Source organism: Contarinia nasturtii, unplaced genomic scaffold (assembly GCF_009176525.2).
Source record: "Contarinia nasturtii isolate CC-2019 unplaced genomic scaffold, AAFC_CNas_1.1 Cnas_scaffold_2806, whole genome shotgun sequence".
Classification (NCBI taxonomy): domain Eukaryota; kingdom Metazoa; phylum Arthropoda; class Insecta; order Diptera; family Cecidomyiidae; genus Contarinia; species Contarinia nasturtii.
In genome coordinates, this window is record NW_022200123.1 from 2,033,636 (window position 1) to 2,048,202 (window position 14,567).

At 33.4% G+C, this 14,567-nt stretch overlaps 1 protein-coding gene across 1 annotated transcript; it reads left to right on the plus strand.

The window, feature by feature from the left end:
* The first annotated feature begins 3,230 nt into the window (after positions 1-3,230).
* On the plus strand, positions 3,231-6,773 carry LOC116349171 (solute carrier family 26 member 10-like). Its single transcript, XM_031780477.1, has 9 exons — positions 3,231-3,436; positions 3,516-3,799; positions 3,872-4,174; positions 4,241-4,325; positions 4,393-4,472; positions 4,542-5,126; positions 5,193-5,465; positions 5,540-5,819; positions 5,886-6,773. The coding sequence occupies exons 2-9, from the start codon at positions 3,518-3,520 to the stop codon at positions 6,110-6,112; spliced, it is 2,115 nt and encodes a 704-aa protein (XP_031636337.1). The 5' UTR covers positions 3,231-3,436; positions 3,516-3,517; the 3' UTR covers positions 6,113-6,773.
* The last annotated feature ends 7,794 nt before the right edge of the window (positions 6,774-14,567 follow it).

The following is a 14,567-nucleotide window of genomic DNA, read 5'->3' on the forward strand; positions in this document are numbered from 1 at the left end:
TGGCGCCTAATAGCACGTGGTCGTTTAAAATATTTGCATAAACAGAAATCAGAGATTATACTGTGGATAGGAATATATTAGTGCATATTTGCCATCAAATAGAAATATGCGATATTCGCAATATATCTCGTGAGATGTATGTGCGTCAGTTACGAAAACACGAATAAGAGTGCGAAGAAACACAAGTACATGTATGTGTGTGTACGCTTCGTGCCTTGTATCCTTTTCTTTGTTCCCCTTTTTCATCTGCCTGCTATGTAGCGTAGCAGCCTTTGCCAACATGCATATATGACAGCAGATGAAAGAGGGGCATAACGAATAAGACGCTAGGCATGAAGCATACACAGTACACACACATACATATACTTTTGTTTCTTCATATCTCGCTCTGTATTCTTTTTCGTGTTTTCGTAATTGACACACTTATACATCTTACAAGCGGCGAGATATATTGCGAATATCGCATATTTCTATTTGATGGGAAATATGCACTAATATTTGGTGGTTCAATAAGTCTTTGGCCTGACAACCAGGTCGTGTCACGAATAAAATATCTCTTTAGTTTTGACAAGTACCATCTGTCTCCAGACTACTGGAAAAACTTCAGACGAGTCCGTTCACGGACCTATGAGTTACAGCGCTTGAAAGAGACCAACCTCAAAATACACCTTATTTCAATATTTTATTACTTTATTCGGAAGGGAAGGAATTATATTGCACTATTATTCCACTCAGAGCATAGATAGAGGTCCCATCAAGCCATATCGGAAATAACAAAGTGATTCGTTATCAAAGTCATAGAAAATTAATATCACCTGTTTGGCTTTGAGAGACACCAGGTTGTGAAAATTTTGAAATATATTTTTTGTCTCTCAAGACAGTAATCTTTTGATTCAAAAAATTTAAAAATGACATAAATTAATCATTTGGCACCGTTCCAACTTATTTCAGTTGATAAAACAATATTTTCAAAGACACGGTCCCACAAAACGCGAGCTCGAACAAAAAAAGGGATTATATGGCTTTTTGCGGACATATCGGTTTTTGATGACCGTGTAGACTATACCTTATCCCAAAATGGATTGAATAGGTTCTGTAGGATACTGCTAATTAATTATCAACAAAAATATTTACATTATTTGTGCATAGAATGCTTAAAACATCGCAATAAAACTACCATTCAAAACCATTGTGAACAAATGCGGCAGCCTCCGTTCAAGTGAAGTTTTCTTGCACAAATGTTGGACTGATATATCGAAATGTTCTGTTCCACGTGATGCTTCGGATCTATTCTGGATTATTCACTAGGATATTGCAGACCCTCAAAGCAAGATCTTGGATTTTTTTAATCATTTCTTCAAAAAGAGACATTTTTGGGGTAGTTGTTTTCCGTTGCCTGTATTACCACATGCAAAAGTAATATAGAACTTCTTACTAGCTCCAGTAGATAGAAGAGAGTCTGAACAATATCACCAAGCTTAGTTTAAGCTTTGCTGATAGATTTGTCTTACAAAAATTGTTGTTGATTTAAAAAATCGAATTCTTTTTTATTCCATTTTTCGATAAAAACTAGAGGTTGGTCTCTTTCAAGCGCTGTAACTTATAGGTCCGTGAACGGATTCGTCTGAGACAGATGGTACTTTTAAAAAATAAAGAGATTTTTTATTAGTGACACGACCTGGTTGTCAGGCCAAAGACTTATTGAACCACCAAATATATTTCTATCCACAGTATAATCTCTGACAGAAATTGAAGACATTAATTTGATAAAAATACGTAGATGTCATTCTATATACAGTACAATTTGTAAACTCAGCTTTGGTGCTTTTGAAATGAGACTAAGCGTGAATTTAACTTTCAACGTATCCACTTCCTACCAAATTTACTAATAAACAAAAAGTTTTTTTTATTCTTCATGATTCTCCTTTTAATTTCATCTTGTAGGGTTTTATTTCTTTTTCTTTGAATCATTTTGTGTTTTTCTCACGCTTCATTGTCAATAAAAGTGTGACCTGTGACGTTGAACATTTTTAATTATTCATAAAAGGCTTAGCAAACTACTGTTGAGAGCCACCATGACTTCAGATCACGTGACTATGTGGCAACGATGAATCTGTGATACTAATTAACGGTAATTAACTCATATCAATATTAGTTCGAATGATGTCAATAGTTATCACATGCCGCCATTCAAAGAAAAATCACATAGTTCAAAGTGGACCTGAATACATCGTAAATTATGACGTGTTCATTAACACATAATAACAATTGATTCATAGTTTTTTTTCGTTTTTTTTTATCACGTGAATAATGTCAGATAATTGCGCAACATTTTTAAATGAAGTAGGTGTAAGTGGGAGCGCTCAAATTACAAACACATACACATCCAGCCCCCACATTTCATTTTCTAGGTATCTTGAATTGAATGATCAATATTTTCTTTTTGTATACTTTTATTAATATATTCTAATCAAAAATGCTGACCTCGTTCAAATATCAAAAAAAGAAAATTTTTGATTTTTCTTGAAATTAAATTTTTTATTCATTTCCTTTTATTCATTACCAACACAACAAAATTAAGTTTTACCTTTTGTCCTTATAGCTTGGGGTGAGTCATCATATTTTATTTGGTTAAACTACAACGTTACTAGACATATTCGACGAAATTAGAATCGTTCCAGGTCAATTCCTATTGAAAATCATGAAATAATCGTCTTACTGCTATTTATTCAATTTTTTGATTTTGATATCTGGCTACAACACAATTATTTTTCGTTTATTGGTTTACTGTTTATTTAATTTTATATCTATTTCTGTTGTCAACAAAGAAAACAGTAAATTTTACTTTTCTAGTAAGAGATTAAAAGATATTAGAGACGCACTAGCTTATATTAAATAAATATTTGAATTATTATATTAAAACTAAACGAAAATAATTTTTACTATAAATGATGGGTCACCCCTTGCCTTATAATACCTGTTGGAATTTGCTCAAAGTTGATAATTTTATCGTTTTCAATTCAATCAGAAAGCAACGCCAGCAGCAGATAAAGATATTAGAATCATCTTATAGATTTGCGTCTATCTAATTTATCGTGACTCCTAGCGTGACTCCCACAAAAGTAAAAAAGATCAGCTTTAAAATATGTGCCGATGATAAATTAAGAATTCAAGTATAAATACCTGCGATCGACTTATGGCAGCGACATATTCTTAATAACTATCGATGCGTGAACATCATTTCCACACCTTTGGCACGTTCAAAATACAATCTGAGTGACCAATTCTAATTATCACCATTTTATTTTCTTTGTGTTCACTACAAAACGAGAACATCGTAAAAAATACATACAAAAACGAGTTAGTAAGTTTAAGATCTCCATTAATTTATTTTAAATGAACAAAAGCAGCACACAGTGAATTTAGTTGAATAAAAGTGAGTAAAGTAAAAGACTTTCAAGAGAAATAGTCTTTTAGTGAACTAATTTTTTTTTGCAAATTTTTTAATTATTCAGAGATGATAAATTCATCATTCGAGCACTCTCCATCGGATGGAGGTGTAGTATTGAAAGTTGAACGACCATTTTATGAACAACACCAATTTAACAGTGCATTGGATTATAAATCGAAAAATGACAAGAAACCGGTTTGTTCAAATCCATTGTCTTGCTTGACAAATTTTAACCCAGCAACACTTGTGAAAAGCATGATCCCGATTTTATCATGGTTGCCACGATATAAGTTCAAAGAAGATTTGGTCTGTGATCTTATCAGCGGTTTCACCGTCGGCATAATGCATGTAAGATTAATGTGGTTCAGTTGGCATCGATGGCCCAATTTTATTTATTCGATGGTTTGATTTGAAAAACAGATTCCGCAAGGAATGGGATACGCACTACTTGGATCCGTGCCACCAATTGTCGGAATTTATACGGCATTTTTTCCGGTTTTGTTATACTTTCTTCTTGGCACATCAAGACACAATTCAATGGGCACATTTTCGGTGATTTCAATCATGGTTGGTAAGGTGGTTATGAGGTATGCACAAAATCCAAGTGGAAACATAACCATGTTACACAATTCAACAAGTATTGGTGCTGAGCCACTGGATCATCCAGTATACACTCCGATGCATGTTGTTTCGTCGTTGTGCATAGTCATGGCAGGCTTTCACGTAAGATTTTTTTTCTCTCGATTTATTGAATGTGAGCCGTATTTAATTTCGTTTCTTTAATTTTAGCTAATAATGTATGTGATGCGATTTGGTGTATTGTCTTCATTGCTATCCGAATCGCTGGTATCTGGATTCACCACGGGTGCCGCAGGTACAATATTAATTTTATCAAATTTGTTTCATTTTTTCATAGATAAAACTAATATTATTTACTATAGTTGGTGTGTTGACATCACAAGTTAAGGATTTATTGGGCATAAAATTAACACCTGTCATTGGAAAGTTTGAAATTGTGTTGGTATGTTGGATTTAAGTTCTTTTAACTGGTAAAACATTGGAGATGTCTATTTTCAATCAAATTTTGTAGAATTGGTACGAAGTAATTTGTAAAATTTTGGATGGATCATGCAATTCGGTGACGGTGGGCATATCGGTGGTGACGATTACAATTTTGTGGCTGAACAACGAATGGCTGAAACCAAAATGGAGTAAATTTTGCATTGTACCGATTCCAATTCAATTGATAGCCGCTGTCTCTGGAACACTGGCATCACGATACCTCGACTTGCACAAGAATTTCAATATCACTACCGTAGGCGATATACCGACAGGCATCCCCGACTTTCAATTGCCAGATTTTGATCTCTCGCGCCATTTAATCGTCGATGGCTTAATTATTGCAATCGTTTCGTACGTCATTTCTGTTTCGGTCGCATTGACTTTTGCACAACGTATGAGCTACGAAATCGATTTCAATCAAGAGCTGCTAGCGCTTGGCACAGCGAATATTGTTGGTTCATGTTTTTCATGTCTTCCATTATGCGCATCACTTTCAAGATCAACCGTTCAAGTTTTGGCCGGTGGTCGCACGCAAATCACATCGATTGTGTCTTGTTCAATTTTATTCTTTGTTTTACTTTGGATTGGACCTTTTTTCGAAGTTCTTCCCAAGGTAAGTTTAATGCTTTTATTTAATTTAATTAATTTTATTCATCTGTTTTTTTTGCTCATATTTTAGTGCGTATTGGCCAGTATAATAGTTGTTGCATTGAAAACGATGCTTATGCAAGTCGTGGATTTCTTTAAATTTTGGAAAATTTCACGTTTAGACGCACTTATATGGATGTCCACATTTTTAGCAGTGGTCATCGTTTCCATTGACATTGGACTGTTGGTTGGAATTATCTTAAGTTTGGCATGTATTTTTATGAGGGCAATGACTCCAGCTCGATCTCTGTTGGGAAATGTGCCAAACACTGACATATATTTGGACATAAATCGCTACAAAGCGGTAAGATCTTCATTTTTTTGTAAAGCCCTTTTTCAAAAGTAAAATAAAATGAATCCAAAACCATTTTATTGCAGGCCAAAGAAATCAATTCAATAAAGATTTTCCACTACAGTGGCAGTTTGAATTTTGCGTCGCGATCATCATTGAAAATGGAATTGTGTTCTTTAATTGGACTTGATTTGCCAACAGAACTACGCAATCTTTCAAAAGGAGTTAAATGCAATCATCTTAAATGTTTAATCATTGATTTCGCCGCGTTAAGCTATATCGATCCGTCCGGAGTTTCAACGCTAAAGCTCTTAATTGATGATTTCAATAAACTTTCGGTGAATGTGTATATCGCGGGAGCATCATGTAAGTATAAAAAAATCCGTTAAATGTATAAAAGAAAATAAATCTTCAAACCCATTTACCGAACAGGTTCAACGTATGAAATGATGAAGCGATGCGGTTTAAATGAAAGATCCGATGGTTCGTTCAATTTCTTTCCCGCAGTTCATGATGCTGTGCATCGAGCTAAGGATAATTTAAATAAAATAACCAATATTATAACTGAAATATCTCCGAAAAACATTGATAATAATATCGTACACACATTGACCTTACCACCGGCATCTGGTATATATCGGACAATATCGAACACATAAATTAATGCAACGAAATCTTCCAGAATTAAAATTTTGTCATAAGAAAATGTGCAGCATCTGGAATGCAGCAGAATTTTTATTACACATACATTTCAACCGAAGCCATATAAAAATACTCGCGTAATCAAAACAGAAAATTTGTGTCATTGGAAAGCCGCCACAGCAGTAAAATATTGAGCGCTTGGAATTAGTGTGATGTTGTTTTTTTTGTTTACCTTAACTATAGTTCAGTTATCGAAAAGCATCAATCAATTTCGGTTGCGTAGTAAAAGTTATAAAAAAACCGCCGAAACTCGATGCCAAATTTGTGTTCTATCATTAAATCTCGACGGTTTTTTCATGAATTTGACTACATAAATAGCATAACATATTTCAACTAAACAGTCCGAATCTACAATCAAATGAGCTTATGTTTGTCGCATTCAGTGATGGGCAAAGATACTTTATCTGAGGTTATCTAAACGTAATTTTTGCTATTTTCGTATGAAAAAACCAGAAGATACTGCAAGATAAGATAAAGATAACGAGATCTTTTATCTTATCTAGATAGAATTTTAAAACTTTTAAAATAATTATCTGTTATCTAAACTTTAGATAGTATCTTTACACATCACTGGTCGCATGAATTTCGTTTACTGTTCTCCAAAAAATTGTAAACAGTCTGGGCTGAAAAGTATAAATAAAATAAATGTTGTTTGTAAAGATATATAGTTTTTTAATCGCACATGCATTATGAAGAATGGCAAAATGTAAAAAAAAATGAATTGGTTTCGAAGACACACAGGATAATTGATGGTATCAACCTCGGTACAATACTTCGAGATCAGAACAGGTCTAGCATATATTAGTTCCCAAATCCATTTATCGATCTTCACTAGAATGGATGTCCGCAAGCCCAGAACAGGTAATTTCACATGATTCACTTCTAGCTTATGACTTGATATATCCATTCTCAAATGGATTTGGTATTTAAACTATAAGGAAAATGTAGACTTCAAAATTTATGACTTTCAAAAATCTCGATTGATTTGCGAGATATTGTTGATTTTGCTACCATTTTCGAAAAAAATAAGAATGATTCATTTAAACACTAAAAGCAGTGAAAAAAGTATAGATACGATGAACAAGAATAAACTGAATATGTACACAGATTCGAATATTCATTTGCTCTGAGGTGAATTTATTAGATTACATTTATAGTACTGACAGAGAGAGAAAGAGAAGAAGAGATAGGGGAATCTTTGATAAAGCGCTTCAAAAGTGAAGCGCATAAATTCCATTTCGTTGAAAAATTTGTTGAATACTTTATTGCGAAATGTATCTTCAAGCTAAAATAACGGCATATGTAATGTAAATGATCAGCATGCCACCGATGGAGTGGTAGCATCAATAGAAATCGCTTGACGAAGCGGCAAACAAAGTCGGTAGAATGTTGGAGCCATTTCGCACAGATGCGAACCCATTTATATTATGCAACCGAGTTATTTATTGCATGTAGTCAACAATTGAGCCGACAATCGTTATATATCGTAAAACACGTCGTTTGTCGATTTTGGCCAACACAACGGCCGCTTTTGACTGACAATTGTAAGACTGACAATTGTAACATATATTTGCAATTCAGTAATGTGCGAAGGGGGGTTTACCCCTCCCCCCCTGTGATTTGGATGAGAAATTTTTTTTTCGCGAAAATTATTCGAATTTGCTAGGGTTTTTCATGAAAAAAGTGAAGACCTTTTTTTTTTTTTTTAGCTCATCAATGTAGAAAATTGAAGAGAATTCTTTAACTTTGCTAGGGTTTTTGGTTCCGAGAGATTTTTTCAGATTTGCTAAGGTTTTTCGCGGAGAAAATTCTTTCGATTTGCTAGGGATTTTCGCCTCAAAAAGTGACTTCCAAAAAAAAAAACGAAAATTTGTTTGATTTGCTAGAGAATTTTTGGTTTTTGAAAAATCACCCCCCCTGTAAAATGTAGCTCGCGCATTACTGTTGCAATTGTATGCGATTTGAAAAACCGTCTGAATTGAGTGACGAATGTAGTTTAAACGGAGAGTAAATTTTATAGAATTTTTTTAGACGCCGGTTTGTAATCTATCACAGAAGAATTTCAATGCAATTTAATATCAATCATAGAAATTCACTGACATTTCCGGCGATTTCGAATCACAAATAAATGTATACGGACAAAATGCACGTGATCCATTTGAGTGGAATCTGGTTACAATTGATTTGATGTTATTTGATGCGAAGTCTATTTGCATTGAATTGAGCTTGATAAAAATGTCGATCATTTGTTTTGGGATGATTACCCGATGGAAAGAATGATTTTCATTTTACGAACAATGGAGCATTATTAATGTCGATTGATTTGTTCATATTGTGTGCCTCTGTGTCCCCGGGTAGTCTCCATCACGTGCGTGAATGGAAAACAAATAGCATTTCGTTCATTGGATAATTGATTTCGATTTTGAAGTTTGTTTCCCGACATGGACAACGATTTTAAATTTGAAGGACAGTCGTCCCATAAATTCTTTACATTTTCAGTGGCCAAAACTTTGGAAAACAAAAATCCCAAACGAAACGAAAGCACACACACATATATATATAAACAAGCACTAATTTAATTTAATTGTTGTAATAAAACTGGAAAAGGCCAAAAGAAAAACATGGCTAATGAAAAAACTTTTCGTCCAACACCGAAATGATTCGACATTGCTTTGGTTTTGGTTGGGACATTTTGTATGCATTATGCGACGCAAACGCACAAGTGCGCGCACGCACTCAATACACAATAACAAAGTAATCAAATGGAATGAATGAAATTCGAAGATCTTGACTCACTTTCAAAACGATACAATGCCTTTGTTGAAATTAATCTTAAACTTTTCTTCTTTCCGTTTCCTTGTGCGCTTTATATGCTTCGTGTTTATTTATTGGCGAATATATCTCTCGGTCTATGTACAATTTTTGCAGGCTTCATTTTCATGGCCTGAACTTAATTTGGTGCGCTTTTGTTTTAACGCCACGGAATTTATGGAGAAAATTCTCTATTGTCTACAGTCTTGCATAACTTTCGCGACGTTTTTATTTCATTTCAACTGTCAGATAAGAATTGTTACACCATACAAAGATAATAACCAACAGCGAAAGAGGACCAAACGAGAGAGAGAGAGACAGAGAAAAAAACACGAATAATAAGAAGAAACAAGAAAAACTCCAGCAAAATGAATTGAAATAAATGAGTTCTAACTTTTACTGGTTGCACCATGAGCTTAATGCTTAAGTAAAAGCGATTAAAACTATGAATTCTTTGCAAAGAATTTTCTACAGCTTCTCTTGCCATCGTTCCGCCTTCAGTTTATAGCAATGATTTTCCAGTATTTTGTTCATTTTGTTTGTTTATATTTTTGACATGATATTTGACTGATCGTGATACTAATTGTTGTCGTCCTTCGTTCGCACTTTATCTTTATGTTAAATTAAGTTTTATTCAGATGCATTCAGCTTATTTTTTTTATTTTGCCACCAATTTAACATAAAAGCATTAAATTATATTCGAGAGCAGCAAAAGTAATTTTCAATTTCTTTACGCACTCTATTAGAAACGTTTCGCATAAATTGCGCATTTTTGGTTGCTCGCAAAACACTTTGTAAATCTTTTAAGTGGCTTTAAAATGTTTCTCTTAATTTGATTTAGTGCTTTATGTTGTGTTACAGTAGTTAGCACGCAAGATAAACGTTAGTTTCTTCGCGGTAATTTGAATTAATACGAATTAAACTGCATTTGCATCAAGTCTATTACGTAACGTTTCACCCTTCGGATTCATTTCTTTTGCAAAATTTCTCATTACGAAGGATTGGATTTTTGTATGTTTCAACTGTCAACCATGTACGATATACTTCGAAAATGTCACAGGTAATAATCACTTGTATGACTACAGAATTATATCATTAAGATTTACAGCACTTAATAAAATAACCACACCAACTGTATATAGTTCAACTATTTAATGAGGCATTTATCTGCGGAATGATAGTTCGCTTTGCATACTTTGGTTATTTGTGGAAAAAAAATCTACGAACGGCGAACAAATTGAAACATTGCTTTAATTTAATTTCGGAATTTACTTTAGTATACCATAAACATCGTCGTATTTAAGTTTTCACCAAACTTTTTTTCGAAAGTAACCAAATTTCACGAGATAAGAATGTGACAGAAGCGTAAAACTCAGTAGAAAATTCTGATTAAAAAAAAAACGAACAGAATATTAACGAACTTAAGAACTTATATTGTCATTGCAACACGATGTACAATGGAAACAAGTTGAAAATGAAACGATAGCAGATTATAACAGATGTAGAGTTTTTAATTCATAATGAGTAAGTTTGTAAATTCGAAGAAAAGTAGAGTTTTCGAAGTTGGTCACCCCTTTTTGAATTAAGGTTTTTTTCAGTTGTAAGATGATTGAACCTACATCGCTGATTGTTCAGCACACAAATTTGCTGAAATCCACTGGATAAGCGGCATTAAAAAAATGGCCATAAGTTGAAGTTAACAAGATCAATTTGCCTTGAACATTCTTGTGATTTAAAACAAATAAGTGCAAAAAAATTGTGAAAAAATGTTCAAATTCTTCGAATTTGCAATTAATAGACTGGAAAAACAAGTTAATAAATTAATTGGATGGCTTTATGCGAAGTAAAAATAACATTGTCATAATGAAAAGATAAGGCTAATGAACTTTTTTTTATGAAAAAAAGCATGAAAAAGACCATTGTCACAATTTTTTTTTGTTCATAATGTGAAAATGGAACAGAAGTGGTGCGAATAAACGTAATTGGATTTAGCTGGCTAAAAGAGAATTGGCCAATTTTCGTGACCGTATTTTATTCAACCGTTATTCAAATTTATCCCGTCTCCAGTCGTTTTATCATAATTAATGCAAAGCACACACACACACACGAAAAATTCATGTTGAACGATAATACGAGAGAACAAAAGCATCCTACGGAAATTCTCACACACAAGTTTATAGATTCAAATGTACGAAAAATGAAAATCATTCCAGCACAAATTCAAATATGAATTCCATAGAAATGTTGGACGTCCGATCAGAGCACATTATAATAAATTTTATTTGCTACCATCTGTAAACGGTTTCTCTATTATTTGCATTGTTGATGAGATATTACCGCAAAACGACAGACACCAAACGCGCTTATATCGCACACAAGTCGGGGCAATAAACGATATAAAGAATGATTATGGTTAGTCCAAGGAGCATCGAAATAAATTGCACACAGTGTCGTTGCTTCAATCTGGAAATCAGCCCAAAATTGCATAAAACCAACGCGACTTTGCATTGTTTTGAGAGCAATGGCACAAGAACTAATACTTCAATTACGGGACCACGTTTATCATTTAAATATTTTTGTGCGACTCGGTTTTTTATTTTGGCCATTATATCTCTAACTGCCATATCGTATCGAAAATGAATGTAAATGGACGTTCATTTATTCTCGCTGTCTTTCTTTTGCCACTTTAATTTGTGCACCATTTCAAACACAATTTTTTAGTCTCTTTCTTTTTCAAATGATAGTCGCGACGTTTGCCAATGTTCATGAACACCGGACGATTTTAATTTCAATGATTTTTACACTTTAGTGTTTTAACGACATACTTCTTATGTTGTGCAGAATATTTGAACGTTCGAATCTTCATTTCGGATTTTGCATGGCATAACTCATAGGGCTTTATAATTTCGGTTAACTAACATTGATTTGTGATTACCTGTAGAAAAAAGGGGCACAAATCCCTGGGATATTTTAATCGGTCCTTTAAAAAATATTGTTTATCAAAATTGTGTGAGGCCAAAATCATGGTAGTATATTTCAAAACGAAATGATTTGGTTTCGGTTCGCATCTCTGGTCTTATTATTCAGCAGTGATGCTCACACAAAGTGAATTCAAAGTTTTGGTCAGTGTATCCATAATAGATAGAAATATCATAAAATAGTGTGGCAATAGCCGCTATATTCGCACATCAAATATGGAAGATAGTTCCGCACTGCACCGTATCGCACGATCGAGTATGGAGTATGGATGGCAAACATGGTGACGCCGCGTCTGTCGCGCGACATCTTGCTATGTTTACCGTCCGGCAGTATGCAGCTATAGTGGCAATAGCCGTACTATTTATTAATATTTTCATCTTTTACAGATAAATTGGTTTTGGTTTTAATTGAAAAGAATCATGGAATAGTTGGTAAACCATATTCCTGTATATACTGCATAATTCATTCATGCGTGGAATAGCCACAACTAGTTTTATTAACATTTTCAGCTCATGAGTGCAGTCATATAGAGTGTTGTATGTTATTTAATATTATATAGACAACAATTACTTTATATTCCATTAAATCCATTTGAATAATATGAATTAATAAAAGCTGTCTGGTAGGGTGGATGAATTTTTCTCGATTTTGCTCTACAGCCCAGAGTAGTTGTATAAGCATGAGCTGATTCCAAAACAGCCATTTTTGATGTGGTTATATGTCATATAGGGTGGCGACTTGAACGAGAGTGAAGAGAACTTTTTCAAAAAATCAAAAAAAAAATGTGATTTTTAGTAATAAAAATGTTGGTTTATTTTTTACATTTCTACGCTAAAATTGATCTTATTTCATCAATTAAGACCAATTTAGTCTTTATATACTTCAAAGGGCCAATTTATACAAATTTACTAATCCAAAAATCTTCAAAAATCGTTAAAAACCAGAAAAGTTAAAGAATTTCAATAGTCATCAAATTCGAATTTCTAGTAACGACTCTTTTCTAGTCTTTGTTCTAGAGGAATCCTCTATTTTCATTGGAATGACTCAAAATCTACCTAGATCATATATTTAGAGAAATTCCTGAAGATTTGCAACGTTTTGTATGACGTTAGATTTATCTACATTGATTTCTTTTAACGATAGAAGGGTAAGTTTGGCAATAAAATAACCACCCAAAAAAAATATCGGATGATGTATGTGAAGAAAAATGAAGAAACCCATATGGAACGTGGACGTAATCGACGTTTTGTCGACGCTCAGCTACGTTCAACGTATGTATCTATACCTAGATCTATACGTACTGCATACACTCACAAGCACATTGCGACCGCCTCTGCGTGTTAGTGTATGTATGTGCAGAACGTATAGACACAGATTTTGAACGTAGCTGAACGTCAAATCAACGCCAGCTACGTCCACATTCTATATGGGAACGATTTTTAAAAGATGTTATCTGGATTAGTAAATCTGTTTAATTTGGCCATTTGAAGTTTATAAAGATTAAAATGGTCTTAATTGATGAAACAAGATCAATTTGACCGTAGAAATGTAAAAAATAAACCAAAATTGTTATTACTAGAAATCACATTTTTTTCGATTTTTTTGAAAAAGTTCTCTTCACTCTCGTTCAAGTCGCCACCCTATATGACAAACGACTATACTATGTTGTGTTCCATAACACTCAATAAATTAACTTTAATTAACTTAAACATAGATGATGACGAGGGTTCCTAGGGTTCGGATAAAGTTCCCAAGTTTCGCAATGCCAATTCAACTTCGCTTACATTATTACACCAATCCGTTCCTTTGCTTGCATATTAATCTAACATTACCAGCAAATGTATGAAAAAAACTTGATAATATTCCAGACCACCTGTTTGGAGACATGTGTGAATTAAAAAGAAACTAACTAAAATTAACTGAACTTGCACAGCAACAAAAAATGATATATTGATACTTTTCGCTAATGGTTAGACATTTTTGCATTTTAATGCGATCCAATTAGGTTTGTTTCTTTGTAGGGTGTAGCATTTTTCAAACATTTTAATGGCGAGGGTAATAACCTTGGCTATGGGATCCCCTGATCACGAATCAGGCGTTTTTTTGCGAAAAAAATATAAACTGAGATGTCACGGCTCAACGGCGAAGTATCAAAAATGGGAAAAATTTGGATTTTTTTGAATTTTTTTTAATTTTTTTGTAAGGCATAAAAATACACTATACTTTCAGTATTGCTTATTTTTATGCTTAAATCATCAGAACAGAACCCAAATAACACATTCTAGTAGAAAAGTTCATTCGAATTCAAAAATGGATACCTTCACCATGGAACAACATTTCATTGAAAAGTTTTCAAAAATCCTGATTTTCAAAACTATTCACTACTGAACACAAATTTATGAATATTAAAGGTTTCCTGATCCGGAATGATCAATAATTGTCTGAAATTAACATGGAAATTAATGTGTGCAAAGTATTCCATGTCATAAATTCATTTTTGGTACCAAATGGAGACATTAAAGAAAAAATACAGAAAAATGACAAAAATTATAATATTTTCGCCACTTTCTTGAATAAATAAAGAGGCTTACGTACGCAAGCTGACTTTTCCGCATGGAACCG

Coding starts and splice junctions, on each gene's coding strand:
- LOC116349171 (XM_031780477.1), top strand. CDS start 3,518: ATGATAAATTCATCATTCGAGCACTCTCCATCGGATGGAGGTGTAGTA. Junction 4,326..4,392: donor ATTCACCACGGGTGCCGCAG/GTACAATATTAA, acceptor TATTTACTATAG/TTGGTGTGTTGACATCACAA. Junction 5,820..5,885: donor GTATATCGCGGGAGCATCAT/GTAAGTATAAAA, acceptor TTTACCGAACAG/GTTCAACGTATGAAATGATG.